Raw genomic sequence first — 17,977 nt, forward strand, 5'->3', positions numbered from 1 at the left:
AACTACAACCAGGTTGTAAAGCGAACAAATAAATAAATAAATAAACAGCTAAATAAATAAATAAATAAATAAATAAATAAATAAATACATACATACATAAAATTAAGGGCCATGAAATTATTATTGGATACTTAGATGAATATACTTTCACAGTTTTGATATTCACATTGTAAATAAGAACAATGGTTTTTAAATATTTTAATTATCATTCCTGTATTTATCATCTGTGACAGACAGTATTAGCTGCCTTACAAGGTCTATCATTTCTTCTTTGTCATTAATAGAATATTGATCTCGATTTTTTTTTATTAAAAATATGTCTACTTAAAAACATTTCTCCCTCTACATAACCTCTGATTGTGGCAGCCACAGGAGCCCTTTACCCTTTAAGGCTGCAGAAGCCAATCAGGTAAAATACCAGCAGGAGCTGTTTTCCTACCACCTATGCTGACAGCCATAGCAGACCTGAGCTTTTGCAGATCATTATCCCCTCAGTCTCACTCACCACACAACATTGGAAATGAAGAAACTCAGGAAACTCACAGAAAATGGATTATAACCAATAATGGAATAGAAAGGGGCTACAGTAGATGTTCTTCACTCACTCCATCACTAACTAGACAGAATCACTTTCATACCTGAATTCTTTGTTATACTACAAATAATAAAATTCTTGAACAATTGTTTTATTATTGCAGAAAAACAAAATGCAATTCCAGGTGATACGATTGGTTCCTTAGCCAAATCACTTCTGTATTTATGAAGACTAGATAGGCAGATGTAAATAGATGGAAGCTTGATGACTGACTGATAAATGATAAATAGCTAGATCACACATACATACATACATACATACTTACATATATACATACATACATAGACAGGATAGAAAAAAAGATAAAAATACAGCATGACAGACAGGCAGATAAACAGAAAATAGATAATAGATCTATGGATGGATAGATAGATACATAGATATAGAGATGATAGATGGATAGATGGCAGAAAGATGATAAAGGATGGATAGATTGATACTATTACTTCCATAGACTCATGTATGTCCCTTCTCAAGTGCATTCTGCTAAGTCCTTCCATGATCAGCTGTGTAGAGCAGCACTGTACACTCAGAGGGCAAAGTCCAAGCCTCTGTTCAACAGGTCTCTCAGTTCTTTTCCACTACTTCTGCTCACTTCTTCTAAGCCTCCGGCTCAGGGCTTGTTCCATGTGTGCAGTCTTCAGACTCTCTCCAAAATGGCTCAGTAGCTTAGAGTGAGTGTTTTCTTTGACACTTTCATATATTCTGATTACCACAAGTCCATGCCTTCCTCCTGTACTGGCCCCTCTTCCCAATAAGAGCCACACATACTCATGAAAAGAGTATGTTTTGCTTTGCTCTTTTCATTGTGCTGGTTTCATCAGGGTCATCTGTGTGACCATGAAGCTAGAATTCTTCCCTGGAAACTGCTGGCCCATCAGAGGTTCAGAAATGAACAGAGGTCTCTTTGTCCCTGGACAGCAACAGTAGCCAACATTCAGCAGGGACGGCAGACTCCATTAATGCCTCCCTGATACATTTTTGACTAGAAAGTGCTGTTCTTTCAACTATTACCATATTTTTAAATTTTTAACTTTTTTTTCTGTTCAGTCAAAATGTTTTCCTTCATGTACCGTATTTACTACAATTCAGGCTTTACTTTTCACATTATAGATTTCTGGGGAGACATTCTACAGTAACAATCACTTTATCACTGCCCTTTAATTCCTGGAGCCTGCAAGCTAGTGACATTCTCAACCAGGAACAACTTTTCACATCCACCTGCCTTTCAACACTACCTCAGTGTTAATTTTTCTATCCTTTGGAAACATTTTACATTTTTTATTACTTCCCCTTAACCAAAATGATAGTAACTGCTGTGTGTCTTCCTTGTCTTCACACCTCCCACAATCAGTTCCCTTTTATCCTCACTCGGTCCAGCGTGTTCCGTGGAGAGTATGCTTCAAGGGCTTCTTGTTATCTCTATCTTTACTGATCTCTCTGTTGTCCTGAGAGTGTCTGGCTTCAACTATGACTTCAAGCAAATATCTGGGTTCACACCTCAAGCTGAGAACATTCCCTCTGAATTCTAGCTCTTGATTTTTAAAGCATATTTGATCTTTTCCCATAAAAATACAAAACAAAAACAAAATGAGAGAGGATCAAATTCATATTTCTACCACAAGTTTACATGTAGTTATTTTATGTTATGCCAGTCATTCAGGCTCAAAATATTAGAAATCTGTTTCCTTATTTCATCTCTTACATTCTATGTATTAAACTTAGACCATTAAATCTTTTTACTCTTCTTTGTGGTAATGATGTTGGCTTAAGGATCCTGAAAAAGAGAGACTTGAACTCAGAGTTCTTAATGTTCACATTGCTGTTTTCTTCTCTAAAGGCAAAGCCTTTCCATGTCAATGGGGATACTGAGGACTAAATAGATCTTTTCTGAAAGGTCTTCACATCTTTTAGAGCAAAGGAGCCTAAATTTTAAGCCTTTCATGTTCTTAGTTTCTTCCTTTTCCTTTCCTTCCCCCACTCCTTTTCCTCTCCAGCAAATACTGAGTTTTCTTTAATGAACTTTGGCAATGCCATTCATGTGCAGAGCACACAGTATTAGAGAACAGGTATAACTGCAGTAGTTCACTATACTGAGAAACTTGGGTTCTTCATCTCTGCTGTCTCCCTCCCCTCCCCTTCCTTGAAGGAGCCTCAGCATTTTGACCATCCTCAAAGAGATCACATATACTGTACCACAGGGCACAACCTAAGTGATTCTTTGCCTTGAGGGTACAGATTAAGATACTAGGCTTAAAACTGCCTCACTTTTACCTTTTTACAATAATTACAAAACTACTACCAAATCCAACAATGTATTCATTTAATATTGTAAAATCATGTTCTCAAAATATTTAAGGACTGCAGGCAGTTACAATACATGCTTGCAACTTTGCATTTAGCACTCTATTACTGGTATACATATGCCTACCCAGCTTGACTGTGTCCACATTAATTCCTTACTTTCCCTCTACAATTCTGTCCATAAGTGCAGCCATGTAACACATGGCTACTTTTGCTCAATGACAGATCATATGTGCAGTGAGGGTCTCATGAGGGCACTTAACCTCATTGTGTCACAAATGTCTTAATATGTTCAAGATAATGTCATAGTGTAGTCAGTGATGGAGCCAGTTACCCAGCAATCCCTCAAAATGCAGTCTGTTGATATGAATTCACATTCATTCTTATCACACTGGAAAACACTTTTCTGCAAACCCATCTTCAGCCTCTGTCCTGGTTTAATTAGTTTGTTTTTCTAACAGCTGCAGTGTTAGCCTTCCTTCCAGATTTTGTCTGTCCTAAAACTCAAGTACTACAAAGAATCCTTATCTTTCAAAATATGTCCAATAATGTGTAACTTCAAGTTTCAGGTTTTTCTGAGAACTTCTTTCAGTATTTATGTATAATATGTCTGGTTGTTCCAATATCACTAATTCTATTGAAAAATAAGTAAGTATTTTACCCTCTTTCAATAATAATATAAACTGTCTTATGCCATTTCTACAATTAAAAAGTTTAAAAAAATAGTTTCCAGAAGAATCAATATATATATACAAATAAATATCTTACAGTTAAAATGCATTTAAACACAATTTGATTTTAAGATTGACATGGTTGTGTAAGGGATATACAAGTAGATATAAAGTCATTGCTAATGGTTTCATCAGTAAATAGTTTATAAAAGGTACAGAACAAAACTGTTAAACAGATTACATACTTAAGTATAGAATTTCAAGTTAAAATTTTATATCTATGAACTGATTTTGAAGGAAACATTCATTGAATGAGTTACCTTTTTCAGTGATGAGCAAATGTTAAGGTATAGCCTGTGGTTGAATCTTTTAAATCTCTCTGGAAGATGCCAGTTCTGAATAATTTCTTCATCAGATATAACATGGTGGTCCAGAGTTTTTAGAGTCCAGATACTATTGACAAGAACGTGCCTGTAGCCATTCTTTAGGCTCACTGGACAGTCAAACATGGTCAGCCCTGTAAGGGTTGAACAAGCAGCCAGTACACAGATGTTCTTCAGCTTTGAAAGCCCATTGTCGTGGAGATAGAGGAGCTTTAGGTTCTTGAGTCCACTCCAAAATTTCTTATCTGGAAGAGTCTTTATCTGAAACAATGTTTAAAACATGAATAGTTCCTTGAAACTCCATGGAACATGGTACAAGTTTTAATATAAGAGCTTTGCACATTGTTAGTGGCTAAAAAATAACCAAAACCAGAATTTCCAATTATCTGAATGATGAAATGGTAATGTCAATTTTCCTGAAGGTGTTTTTTTTTTTGTTTGTTTGTTTGTTTTTTTTTTTTTTTTTTTTTTTTTTCAAAGTTCAAGTGCTGAGGAAAACCTAAACTGAGCCTTCACTGCCCTTGGAAATTCACTACCCAACTCTCACTTTAAGGCCTCTCACTTAAAGCCAGAGTAGGGATAATATAACAATTCTTATAAAATCTGGTGTTAATAAGAATGAAACTAATGGTAGTTACCTGGAAAAAACATCTCTGCAAAGGTTAGAGTCTTCCATAGAAACTATTTAGATCATTTATATTATTCGTAAGTGGTATTGGTAAGCATAAGACATAAAAGAAAAAAACAGGGAACTTCTAGGAGCTTGATAACTGAATCATAAAATTTTTCATGTCCAGATTCAGAAACACGGAACTAGTATGGACAGGAAAAGATTTTTATTATACAACTAATGACAAACCTTGATATCTTCTTGAAGGCAAAGCAAGCAGTTTTAGGAATCTTGCTGTCCTTCTACCCTTTACAGGACTGTAATAAAGACAAGGATCATATTGAACAAGGGTTCATCACAAAGTCACAGAGGAATATTTTGGCTCAGGGAACTGCCTGCCTGCCTGAACAGACTTGTCAGATCTGGACTCTTCTGATATTGTAGAAAAGCAAAGAAAAGCCTGCTTTTGCATAATTTCATTTAAAATTTTTGGATTATATATTATGTCTTGTTTCTATGCACCTTATTCTGTCTTTTAATTTTTTTCTTTATATTTTCAAGAGATAAGCATTGTGGTGGTTTGAAAGAAAAGCTGATGTTTGATTTTGTCTTGCCCTAGTAATTCTTTACTATGCTCCCTTTCTTCCATTTTAGAATACTAATGTATATCCTATGTCATGTTATGTTGGAAGTATGCGATCTGCTTTTTTATTTTGACTTTACAGGGGATTACAGTTAAGAGATTACATGAGTCTCAGAAGAGACTTTGAACTTTGGACTTTTAAACAGGATTGAATCTTAACAGACTATGTGGACTTTTGAAGATGGACTGATGATACAGAATGTAGTGGTGCTAAGGCAAATGACCCTCATAGGCTCATAAGGAGTGGCACTATTAGGAGGTATGCCATTGTTGGAGGAGGCATGTCACTAGGGGATAGGTTCTGAGGTCTGATATGCTCAAGCCATGCCTAAGTGTGGCTCACTTGCCCTGGATTTAGAACTTTGAGCTGTTCCCTCCCTTTCCTGCATCATATCTGCCTGCATACTGCCATTCTTCCCACTATAATGATAACAGACTAAACAGCTGAACTTAAGCCAGACCCAGTTAAATGTTTTCCTTTGTAAGAGTTGTCACAGGCCAGGAGGTGGAGGTACACACCATTCATACCAACACTTGGAAGGCAGAAGCAGTCACAATCTCTGTGAGTTCTAGGACAGCCTGATCTACAGAGTGAGTTTCAGGACCACCAAAGCTAAACAGAGAGAAACCCTGTCTCAAAAAAAAACAAACAATAAAACAACAAACAAACGAAGTTGTCATAGTCATGGGGTCTCTTCGCAGCAATAAAAACCCTAACTAAGACAGGAAAAGTGTTGTAGGTTTACTGCATAACTTAATGGGTAAACAGACATAAGTACTTGCCTGGTTTCCATGGAGATCAAGTTTGATGAGCTTTATGCAGGTCTGCAGTGGATAAATGTCAGTAATAAAGTTGTTAGAGAAGATGCACACTCTAAGTGAGATGCAGGACTGCACCCTCTCCATGGACTTCAGATGAAGGCCATTATACTTCATAAACACAAAATCTTTCTGATCTTCTACTATATTTTCATTGTAGTGACTCCATTCTTCATGACTGGTAAGCTCTTTTGTGATTGTTCCATGAAACATCTAGGAAAGATGAAGATTTATGCTTAAGAATGACTCAGGTGCCTGCAGAAATGGCTCAGTAGCTCAAGTCACTAGCTATACTTTCAGAAGACTAGAATTTGAATCCCAACACCAACATGTCAGCTCAAACTGCCTGTAACTACAGCTCCAGGAGATCTGACACCCTCTCTGTGGCCTCTAAAGATATCCACATGTACATGTCATATATATGTGTACAGAAATATAAACAGAAACATATACTAAAGATAATAATTACTTTCAAGTTTTAAAAATCTACCTGAAGTATATACCCAAAGTTTGCTCAAGTACACAAAAGGGATATTTGCTCAACCATGTTTATAGCAGCTTTATTTGTAATAGCCAGAACCTGGAAACAACCCAGATGTCCATCAACGGAGGAATGGGTACAGAAATTGTGGTATTTTTACACAATGGAATACTATTCAGCAATCAAAAAGGAGGAAATAATGAAATTTGCAGGCAAATGGTGGGATCTACAAAGGTCATCCTGAGTGAAATATCCCAGAAGGAGAAAGACAAGCACAGTATATACTCACTTATATAGACCTATAAGATATGATAAACATAATGAAATTTATACACCTAAAAAAGATAATCAAGAGAGCGGACATGGGGTAAGATTATCAATCCTCGTTTAGAAAGACAGATGGGATGCGCATTGAACATATGACAGGAGTTTACTGAGCGCATTTTAAAGACTCTAACTAGCAGTGTTTTCAAAGCAAAGACTCATGACCAAACCTTTGGCAGAGTACAGGGAATCATAAGAAAGAAGGGGAGTTATTCTGATGAGGAAAGGATAGTAGCTCCACAAGGACCAAATATATCTGGGCACAGGGTCTTTTCAGAGACTGACATGCAACCAAGGACCATGTATGAATGTAACCTAGAACCTCTGCTCAGATGTAGCCTGTGGTAGCTCAGTAACCAATTGGTTTCCCATAGTGAGGGGAACAAGGACTGTTTCTAACAGGAACTCAATGACTGGCTCTTTGGCCTCCCCACCCCCCAAGGGAGGAGCAGTCCTGTTAGGACAACAAGGAGAGCTTTGCAGCCAGTCCTGAAGATACCTGATAAAACAGGATCAGATGAATGGGGAGGAGGTCCCCCCTATTAGTGGACTTGGCAAGGGGCACGGTGGAGATGAGGGAGGGAGGGAGGGACTGGGAGGGAATGAGGGATCGGGACATGGCTGGGATACAGAGTTAATAAAATGTAACTGATAAGAAAAAAATAAAATTCAAAAAAAATCTACCTGAAGATAAACATATTATTTGATAATATATAGTGATAATAAAAATGGATAAAGTAATTCAAATAAAAAGATTTAACTGCCATACAATCTTCTATTCCACAATATGTCACTACTTTTTACATTTTTATTTTTTTAATAATTAGTTTATTCCCTTTGTATCCCAGCTGTAGCCCCTTACCTTGTTCCCCCCCAATCCTACCCTCCCTCCCTCATCCCCTTCCCATGTCCACTGATAGGAGAGATCCTCTTCACCTTCACTCTGACCCTAGTCTATCAGGTCTCATCAGGACTGGCTGCATTTTTTTTCTGTGGCCTGGTAAGTCTGTTCCCCCCTTCACAGGGAGGTGATCGAAGAGGCAGCCACTGAGATCATGTCAGAGACAGTCCCTGTTCCCCTGACTAGAGAACCCACTTGGAGACTGAGCTGCCATGGGCTATATCAGTGCAGGAGTTCTAGGTTATCTCCATGCATGGTCGTTGTTTGGAGTATCAGTTTCAGAGAAGACCCCTGTGCCCAGATTTTTGCTTCTGTTGCTCCTGTACCCTCCAAGTCTTTCTCCCCCTTCTTTCAGAAGATTACCTGCACTCTGCCCAAAGAGTCTCAGCTATGAGTCTCAGCATATGCTCTGAGACCCTACTGGGTAGAGTCTTTCAGTGGTCCTTTGAGGTAGGCGCCTGTACTGTTCCCTGTTTTCTCCCTATTCTGATGTCAGTCCCATTTGTCTTTCTGTGTGAGGATTGAGCATTTTACGCACGGTCCTCCTTCTTGCTTAGCTTCTTTATGTGTACAGATTTTAGTATGTTTATCCTAAATTATATATCTAATAAGTACTTGTAAGTGAGTATATATCATGTGTGTCTTTCTGCTTCTGGATACCTCACTCAGGATGATCTTTTCTAGTTCCTATCATTTGCCTGCAAATGTCATGATTTCCTTGTTTTTAACTGCTGAGCAGTCTTCCATTTGTAATTGTACTACAATTTCTGTATCCATTCCTCTGTTGAGGGACATCTGGGTTTTTTTTCCAGATTCTGGTTATTACCAATATAGCTGCTATGAACATGGTTGAGCAAATTCAATCAGAGAATTCCTGCTGATAAACACCTTTAGCAATGTGGCTGGATACAAAATTAACTCAAAAATCAGTAGTTGTCCTATATACCAAAGACAAAAGGACTGAGAAAGAAATTAGGGAAACCACACCCTTCACAATAGCCACTAATAACATTAAGTACCTTGGTGTGATTCTAACCAAGGAAGTGAAAGACCTGTTTGAAAAAAGTTTCAAGTGTCTGAAGAAAGAAATTGAAGATATCAGAAGATGGGAATATCTCCACAATATGCTAAATGTCTAACATTGAAAAATTACCACTGTCCTTACTAAAACTAAACACCAAAAGGAAAATAAAACTTCATTTTCCACAAATAGGACACATGTAATTTACAAAATAAATCATTTCTACACAAGACATCAAAGCTACACCTAAGTGTAGCATAAATTACTGTTCTGGTTTAATGTCAATTTGGTAAAAAGCACTATAAACTATTAATAAGTTGATAAAAGCCCAACATTTGTAGAAGAGCCTATGAACACAGCCATAGGAATTAAAGGCCACCACTCAGACTGACATATCCTAAAGAAAGCAGTCATCTTTAATGTGTGTCTTTAATGCTCTAATTAACAGAAAAACTAGTATTAAGAGTTATAAAAAACATTTGGACTTTGAATCTAAAAGTTTTAGGTTAATGCTTTATTATATAACCTTTTATGGTATCTTCCATATCCATGAATTTGCCCTCACTGTGGGGTAATTTCAGATTTTATAGAAGACAGTTAAACATTACCTTCAGAAGGATTCATAGCATGAACAGTCTACCTGGTGGCTTTTTGCAAGATACACTATTCTTCCTATTAGAAGAAACAGTTTTTACCAACAGCAAATAGACTAAATCTACATAATCCAGATAAAAATAAATGTTGAAATTCATATGACACTAATATCAAAATAACAGATTCTTTAATATCCTGGCCTAAAATTGTAGTAGTATAATATATATAATATATTATATATAAGAGCCAAAGATGCAGAGTCTTTTAATCAGGAAATGTATGGACACTCTGACATAGATTAGCTTACATTACAAATAATCACTCTTGCACATTTAGCGCTATAGACCTGGCACAAGGAGCCACATGTCTATAACATGCTGAGTTCTATAGACCCCGAGATGCAAGCTGTACCTACATTATGTCTTGTTTACTTTGATTGTACAAAGTGGAACCCTCTCCTGGGTTCTCCTTCCAAAGACCTACTTTTCCTTTTCCATTTTGGTGTAGTTTGGCTAACTTTAGGTGTTGACAAGGGCTCACAAGCAACATGTCCTCAAAAGACCAACATGTCAGGCTGCAAAGCAGAAAATAGGTGTACTTTCATTTGGAGCCACTAACTGTTCCACATGAAATTTCAAACATTTAGGACTAAGCAATGTTCTGTCTTTTTTTTCTCTGCATCTTAACCAGTTGAGGGATCCTTTCAGTTTCCTTCTGCTGCAGGAAGAAGCTTCTCTGATGAGGGATGAGAGATGCTCTAACCTATGATCTAACAATATCATTAGGAGTCACTTTAATACTTTTCATTTGCCAGAGTAATGGTAGTAGATTCTCCGGTGAAATTCATTTTAGACTGTGAATGCCGCTCAGCAGTCAAGCAACTGCCTAGTACTACCAAGGACCTCTTTTGATGCCCAGCATTTAATATAACTCACTTTTAAAGCATGCAGAAACATTACATTTCATGGATACAGCATACTTTATCAATCCAGTCACCTATTAAAAAGATTTTAGCTGACTTAAATCTTGGGAGATTACAAAGTTGCTACAAGTACATTTTTGCTGGTTTTCTGTATGTATTTTGTTTCAATTTTGATTAATATCAAGGAGCCCACTTTCTGCTCATATAATATGCTTTATCTTGTGATGAACTGCCTATATATTTGAAATCAGCTCTGCTATTTTGTATCCCCATCAGCAACAGGCTGAGACATTATTCCTTCATATTCTTAGTAGTATTTGGTATAACAATATCTTGAATCATGGCCAGTATGATAGCTATATAGAGGTACCTCACTTTTCAAATTTGTAATTCCTACCGATATATGATACTGAAAATCTTTCTATGTGCTTATTTGTTATCTGAGTATGTCTTTTGATAAAGCATTTTTCAACTCCTTTGTTTATTTTTTGGTTGGCTGTTACCTTATTGTTGAGTTTGAGTACCTTGTATTATTTTGGATATCAGTGTTTTACTATCTTTTCTCCAAGACAGGCACTTGACTTGATTTTCTTAATTCTCCTTTTAATCTAACACATAAAATCATTTTTAAAAATATGTTCATACAATCAGTACCCATCCATATACAACATCAAAATTCCATCTCTCTATCCAATTAAAAGTGACTTTATGCACCACTGCATCAGTATACAATATATACAGCTATGTATAATTTTATATAGCTGCGTCATTGTATATAAAGCTTTATATTGCAAATTACTTATCCTACTGATCATTACAACTCACTTATTTTAAAACATTTTAAACAATGCAATATGTTTATTCAAACAGCTTTATCTCCCCGTTTGTTAACATTCATTGAGTCCATTTTGTGCAGCCTACATACACAGACTGTGTGTATGTGGGGCCATCCACTGAATCATGACTGACCTACCAGAGGCCACAGCCTTAAAGAAAACAGACTCACCCTCTCCCAGCAGCTATAAATGGTTCATACCCCTCCTCAGCTCTGAGGAGAACATGTATAAGTTATAATGACTGACCTGGCAAAATACAGCTGCTACTATATAGTGAAAAGAATTTCATGGGATCAACAACCTTCTGATTTGAATTTACAGATTTAAATCACCCTCCTCAAAAGAGAGGCACTGTTATCAGGCACTGTTATTGGAACCTGTGGCAACACAGGTCACGAGGATCTACTGCAGAAGCTAACCTGCTGAACAGACATAGCATTAAACTTACTCTTCATGACAAATCACTAGGCCTGTAGATGAGAGCATTTGTCAACCCTCATCAGAAAAGTTTCCTTTTGCAAGTAGATGGCAACTGACACAGAGATGCACAACTGGTCAGTGTGTAGAGACTGAGACTACATAATGTTCAGCTTCTGAAACTGATATATCAATATTACAGCCTTCCCTCCAAAGGCTCAGGGATCATTGCATAAGAGAAGTGAAGAGACAGTAAGTGCCAGAGGAGGTGGACACAGAGGGCAGCTGCACCCATGAACTCACAGCAGTTGTGACAATATGCACCAGACCTGCACAAATGCAGGAAAGAGCAAACCCATTCTAGCCTGGAATGGGAAGGTGGCCATGAAGTCCATACAACAGTTTCAAATTTAGTTATTGTTTTGTTTCCCGCTTATAAGAATGTATGGTACCCAAATATGTAGGCCTTTCGGACCTTTGTTATTCCCTTTGGATCTCAATCTAGCTCTGAAGTTAAAACAAATCCCATCTGTATTCTGACAACTCACAAAAGTTTCTAGCAAGACCTGTCTTGATTTCCGGAACCACATACATAATGCACACAGTCACATACAACAATTTCCACTATATATACACACATGTGTTCTACATATCCAATATGAAAGGTCTTCTCTTAGGAATTCACTGTTCTTCCCCATATATGGCTTTCCTCATCTCATTTAATGGCATCTTTTGCTAGTTTCTCTGGTGTTCCCCACTCATTTAGTGGACACGTTTCTGGTTTTGTATTGCTGGAATGTGTCTACAGTCCAAGCAATGTCTCCCCAACCCCCATTACTCTTTTAGATTTCCACCAAATGTTTCCTGATTGTGCTACTGCAGTAGCCTCCAAACAAAGCTCTGTGTTTGTGCTACTGTAGAAGGCTCCAAATAAATCTACTTCCATTACTGCCCATTTCACTATGTCCCCTTTAAACATAAGACAACTCACCAAAACCCTGGGATGACATCAGTTCACAAACTCTGACTTCTATTGCTCTTACTCTCAGATCTATAACTTTCTGTATTTTCTAAATTTTCTTTGTTAGCAAAGAAAGTATTGTAAAACAGTAATCTCTTCCCCACAAATGTTTCCACTTTGACTAAGGAATTAAACGCCGAGGTGAAGTCTTTCAGTGAAAACCGAAGCTTACTCAGAAACTTAAGTGAGTTCCTAAGGAGATGCTATGCAGAGTTCTGAGTATGAATTTAATGAAGAGGCTCTTCTCAACTCAAATTGTAGGGAATGATAGGATTTCTGAGATTCAGACTGAAATGTCTGTCTTCCTTAAATGTTGTTACTCTGTGCTATGTGTAACGTTAAAGTGATTAATCTGTAGAACTCGTTATAAATTAAGCACGCTACAATACATATAAACAGCCAATGAAAGTATGTTCAAAAGGCTGACGCTTCCCAATATTGGGCACCTTTGGCAGCATCTCCTAGAAGCAAGTGAACACAACTGAGCTGTTGCTGACTAAAGGCAAGTTCAAGAATCGGCCTGGGAGGGTGGCTAACTGATGAGGGCACTGAGGTCAGGCCTGCCTCTATGGAAGGCCTCTGACAGGAATAGAAGCTGTGGGGAAGTCACCTCAGCATCTGGTGATGGATGGTTCCACTATCATGGGCGGGTCGGTCCTTCTGGCGCGCCTTGCGCTGGCTGTCAGACATTGAAAGATGGAAATAGACAGCCGCGCCGCCCGCTCGGATAGGGCCCCATCTGCCGCACAGAGCGTTGCCCGAGAAACGGCGCTTATGCGGCCTGAGAGAGATTCCAGGGACGCGGTGACGTAGGGCACGCACGAGCCAGCGCGGGCTCCGGAGTGCGCATGTGTGCTGTGTGCACTCCCGGAAGTCGGCCATGGCGGCTCTCCGCGAAGCCGCCCTGCGGAAACTGCGGAGATTTTCCGAACTGAGAGGTACCGCTGCGGAACTGAATATCGTAGGCCCGTGCACGGAGGGCTCCTTCAAGGACCCCGCGGACGCTTCCTGTCCGGCGCCCCTTCCTGTCCTCCCTGTCCCGCACAGCCTGGCCTGCCTGCTCTTCTGTGGCTCTCTGCGTGCCTCAGCTTACCTGTCAGGGAGAAGCAATAAGAGTTACCTAGTGGCTGTGAAGGCTGTGTGAATGTAACTGATTCACCGCTTAGCTCGTTGGTGGAAGTCATTTGCTTAGCTTCCGAACGAGTTTTTACCTTGTTTCTTCCTTTTCCCCACTTCCCTGCGTAACTCCTGTTTATTTCTATGTAAGCGTCAATATGAAAGCAATCATGGCTTTAACATTCTAAATGTAACTTTGCCTTTAAAGGAAAAACAGATGAGTGCTTCCATTTCTATGAACAGCTGTCTGATAAAAATGGTATTGGTGACTGCCTAAAATGTAGGGGTTTATATTTGAATATCAGAATGTTTGGAATTATTAAATTATAGCTAACTTCCCCCACTTCCTTTTCCCTCCCTTCTTCTCCCTCCTCCCTTTCTACTTGTTAAAACCCTATTAATATTTTTGTTGATTAAAAAAAATAGAGGGTCCCACTGTATACTACAATTTCAGTTTTTCATTTAATGAGTTCATCCGGGAGTTTGATCCTGAGTTTTCTGCAGTATTCTGATTGCTTGTGCAACTTTAGTTTGGGCATCGTAAGTTAGTAACTGTAGTAAGAGTTAAGCATCCTCAAGTTGATGTTTCTCGGCTGGGGGACATTAAGGGCACTAATTAAGGAAACTTGATTTTGAGTGCTAGTGCGCTTTATTTTGCATCCTCTTCTATTTTATGTTTTTTTAATTTGTATTTTTAAATTAATTACAGTTTATTCATTTTACATCCCAGCTGTAGCCTCCTCTCTCATTGCCTCCCAACCCCATCCTCCTTCATCTCCTTCCATGCCCCTCCCCATGTCCACTGATAGGGAAGGTCCTCCTCCCCTTCCATCTGACCCTAGCTTATCAGGTCCCATCAGACTACCTGCATTGTCTTCCTCTGTGGCCTGGTAAGGCTGCTCCCCCTATCAGGGGGAGGTGAACAAAGAGCCAGCCACTAAGTTCATGTCAGAGACAGTCCCTGTTCCCCTTACCAGGGAACCCACCTGGAGACTGAGCTGCCATGGGCTACATCTGTGCAGGAATTCTAGGTTATTTCCATGAATGGTCCTTAGTTGGAGTATCAATCTTAGAAAAGACCCCTGAGCCCAGTTTGCTGGTTCAGTTGCTTTGCTTGTGGAACTCCTGTCCCCTCCAGGTCTTTCTTTCTCCCCCTTCTTTCAGAAGTTTGCACTATGCCTGTAGTTTGGCTATGAGTCTCAGCATCTACTTTGAGACCCTGCTGGGTAGAGTCTTTCAGTGGCCCTCTGTGGTAGGTACCTGTCCTGTTCCCTGTTTTCTCCCTATTCTGATGTCTATCCCATTTGCCTTTCTGAGTGAGGATTGATCAACTTGCCCAGGGTCCTCCTTGCTTAGCTTCTTTATGTGTACGGATTTTAGCATGTTTATCCTAAATTATATACCTAATATCCACTTATAAGTGACTATATACCATGTGTATCTTTCTGCTTCTGGGATATCTTACTCAGGATGATCTTTACTAGCTCCCACTGTTTGCCTGCAAATGTCATGATTTCCTTGTTTTTAATTGTTGAGTAATATTCCATTATGTAAATGTACCATAATTTCTTTATCCATTCCTCAGTTGAGGGGATTCTGCGGTGTTTCCAGGTTCTGGCTATTACAAATAAAGTTGCTATGAACATGGTTGAGCAAATGTCCTCTTTGTACACTTGAACATATATTGGATATATGCGTAGGAGTGGTATAGCTGGATCTTGAGGAAGCACTATTCCTAATTGTCTGAGAAAGCACCAGATTGATTTCCAGAGTGGTTGTATAAGCTTACATTCCCACCAGCAGTGGAGAAGGATTCCCCTTTCCCCACATCCTCTCCAGTATGTATTGTCACTTGAGTTTTGGATCTTAGCCATTCTGATGGGTATAAGGTGAAATCTCAGGATCCTTTTGATTTGCATTCCCCTAATTAATAAGGACATTGAGCATTTCTTTAAGTGTTTCTCTGCCATTCAGTATTCCTCTGTTGAGAATTCTCTGTTTTATTTGTAAATTAATTTTATTTGTAAATTAAAAAATGTACCCCATTTTTTAATTGGATTACTTGATTTGTTGCTGCTTAACTTCTTAATTTCTTTATATATTCTGGATATTGCCCTCTGTCAGATACAGTGTTGGTGAAGATCCTTTCCCAGTCTGTAGGCTGTCGTTTTGTTCTGACAACAGTATCTTTTGCTTTACAGTAGCTTTTCAGTTTCATGAGGTCCCATTTATTGATTGTTGCTCTTAGAGCCTATGCTGTTGGTGTTCTGTTCAGGAAGTTGTCAACTGTGCCAATGAGTTCTAGGCTCTTCCCCACTTTTTCTTCTAACCGATTTTAGTGTGTCTGGTTTTATGTTGAGGTCTTTGATCCACTTGGACTTTAGTTTTGTGCAGGATAATGAATATGGATCTATTTTCATTTTTCTGCACGTAGACATCCAGTTGGACCAGCACCATTTGTTGAAGATGCTGTATTTTTTCCATTGAATGGTTTTGGCTTCTTTGTTAAAAATCAAGTATTCATAAGTGTGTGGGTTTATTTCTGGGTCTTCCATCTAATTCCATTGATCCACCATTCTGTTTCTATGCCAGTACCATGCAGTTTTTATTACTGTTGCTCTCTAGTACAGCTTGAGATCAGGGATAGAGATACCTCCAGACGATCTGTTGTGCAGGATTGTTTTGGCATTTCTTGGTTCTTTTGTTTTTTCCATATGAAGTTGACAATTGTTTTATCAAGGCCTGTAAAGAATGGTGTTGATTTTCTGATGGGAATTGCATTGAATCTGTAGATTGCTTTTGGCATGATTGCCATTTTCACAATGTTAATCCTACATTTCCCTGCGCATGGGAGGTCTTTCCATCTTCTGATATCTTCTTCAATTTCTTTCTTCAGAGACTTGAATTTTTTTTTTCAAACATGCCTTTCACTTGCTTGGTTAGATTCAGACCACAGTACTTTTTGTTATTAGTGGCTATTGTGAAGGGTGTAGTATCCCTAATTTCTTTCTCAGCCCTTTTGTCTTTCATATACAGGAAGGCTACTGATTTTTTTTTTTTTTTAGTTAATTTTGTATCCAGCCACTTTGCTAAAGGTGTTTATCAGCTGAAGAAGTTCTCTGGTTAAATTTTTGGGGTCACTCATGTATACTATCATATCATCTGCAAGTAGTGATACTTTGACCTCTTCCTTTGTGATTTGTATCCGCTTGATCTCCTTCAAATGTCTTATTGCTCTAGCAAGGACTTCCAGCACTATGTTGAAGAGATATGGAGAGAGTGGACAGCCTTGCCTTGTCCCTGATTTCAGTGGGATTGATTTAAGTTTCTCTCCATTTAGTTTGATGTTGGCTTTAGGCTTGCTGTATGTTGTCTTTACTATGTTTAATTATGTGCCTTGTGTCCCTGATCTCTCCAAGACTTCAAATATGAATGGATGTTGGATTGTGTCAAATGCTTTTCAGCATCTAAGGAGATAATCATGTGGTTTTTCTCCTTCAGTTTGTTTATATGGTGGATTACATTGATGGATTTCTGAATATTGAACCACCCCTGCATGCATGGGATGAATCCTACTATGGGATGGTGGATGATTTCTTTTATCTGTTCTTGGATTCATTTTGTAAGTATTTTATTGAGTATGAGAGATAAGTCTGAAGTTCTCTTTTATTGGGGGGGGTCTTTGGTTTAGGTATAAAGGTGACTGTGGCTTCATAGAATAAGTTTGGTAATGTTCTGTTTCTATTTTGTGGAATACTTTCAAGAGGATTGGAATTAGCTCTTCTTTGAAGGTCTGGTAGAATTCTGCACTGAAACCATCTGGCCCTGGGCTTTTTTTGAAGGGAGGCTTTTGATGACTGCTTCTATTTCTTTGGGGGATATAGGACTATTCAATATATTTACCTGATCTTGATTTAATTTTGGTAAATGGAATATTATGAAAATTGTTCATTTAGATTTTCATATTTTGTGGCATATAGGCTTTTGTAGTAAGACCTAATAATTTTTTGGATTTCCTCAGTGTCTGTTATGTCCCCCTTTTCATTTATGATTTTGCTGATTTGGATAGTTTCTTTCTGTCTAACTAAACTAACTGTTTAGAAACTAACTGTTTCTTTAGTTAGTTTGCCTAAGGGTTTGTCTGTCTTGTTGATTTTCTCAATGAACCAGCTCTTGGTCTCATTGATTCTTTGTATTGTTTTTTTTGTAAATCATTGATTGCAGCTCTGAGTTTATTTCCAATCATGTACTCCTCTTGGGTGTGTCTGTCTGTCTTTCTTTCTTTCTTTCTTTCTTTCTTTCTTTCTTTCTTTCTTTCT

General features: G+C 38.3%; 2 protein-coding genes across 2 annotated transcripts in view; one reads left to right on the plus strand and one right to left on the minus strand.

Moving 5' to 3' along the window:
- The window catches only part of Lrriq3 (leucine rich repeats and IQ motif containing 3), a 103,358-nt gene extending 90,064 nt beyond the window's left edge, over positions 1-13,294 (minus strand). Inside the window, exons 1-3 of the mRNA XM_055614454.1 lie at positions 13,153-13,294; positions 5,990-6,238; positions 3,891-4,214 (exon numbers count right to left, since the gene is read on the minus strand). Of these exons, the coding sequence (XP_055470429.1) occupies positions 3,891-4,214; positions 5,990-6,238 (573 nt within the window). The 5' untranslated portion in view covers positions 13,153-13,294. The remainder of the gene's footprint in view (positions 1-3,890; positions 4,215-5,989; positions 6,239-13,152) is intronic.
- A 113-nt stretch (positions 13,295-13,407) lies between these two features.
- The window catches only part of Fpgt (fucose-1-phosphate guanylyltransferase), a 12,588-nt gene continuing 8,018 nt past the window's right edge, over positions 13,408-17,977 (plus strand). The window contains exon 1 of the mRNA XM_055614350.1: positions 13,408-13,480. Within this exon, the coding sequence (XP_055470325.1) occupies positions 13,423-13,480 (58 nt within the window). The 5' untranslated portion in view covers positions 13,408-13,422. The remainder of the gene's footprint in view (positions 13,481-17,977) is intronic.

The sequence above is a fragment of the Psammomys obesus genome, unplaced genomic scaffold (genome assembly GCF_907164565.1).
Source record: "Psammomys obesus unplaced genomic scaffold, mPsaObe1.curated_primary_1811, whole genome shotgun sequence".
NCBI classification, from domain to species: Eukaryota; Metazoa; Chordata; class Mammalia; order Rodentia; family Muridae; genus Psammomys; species Psammomys obesus.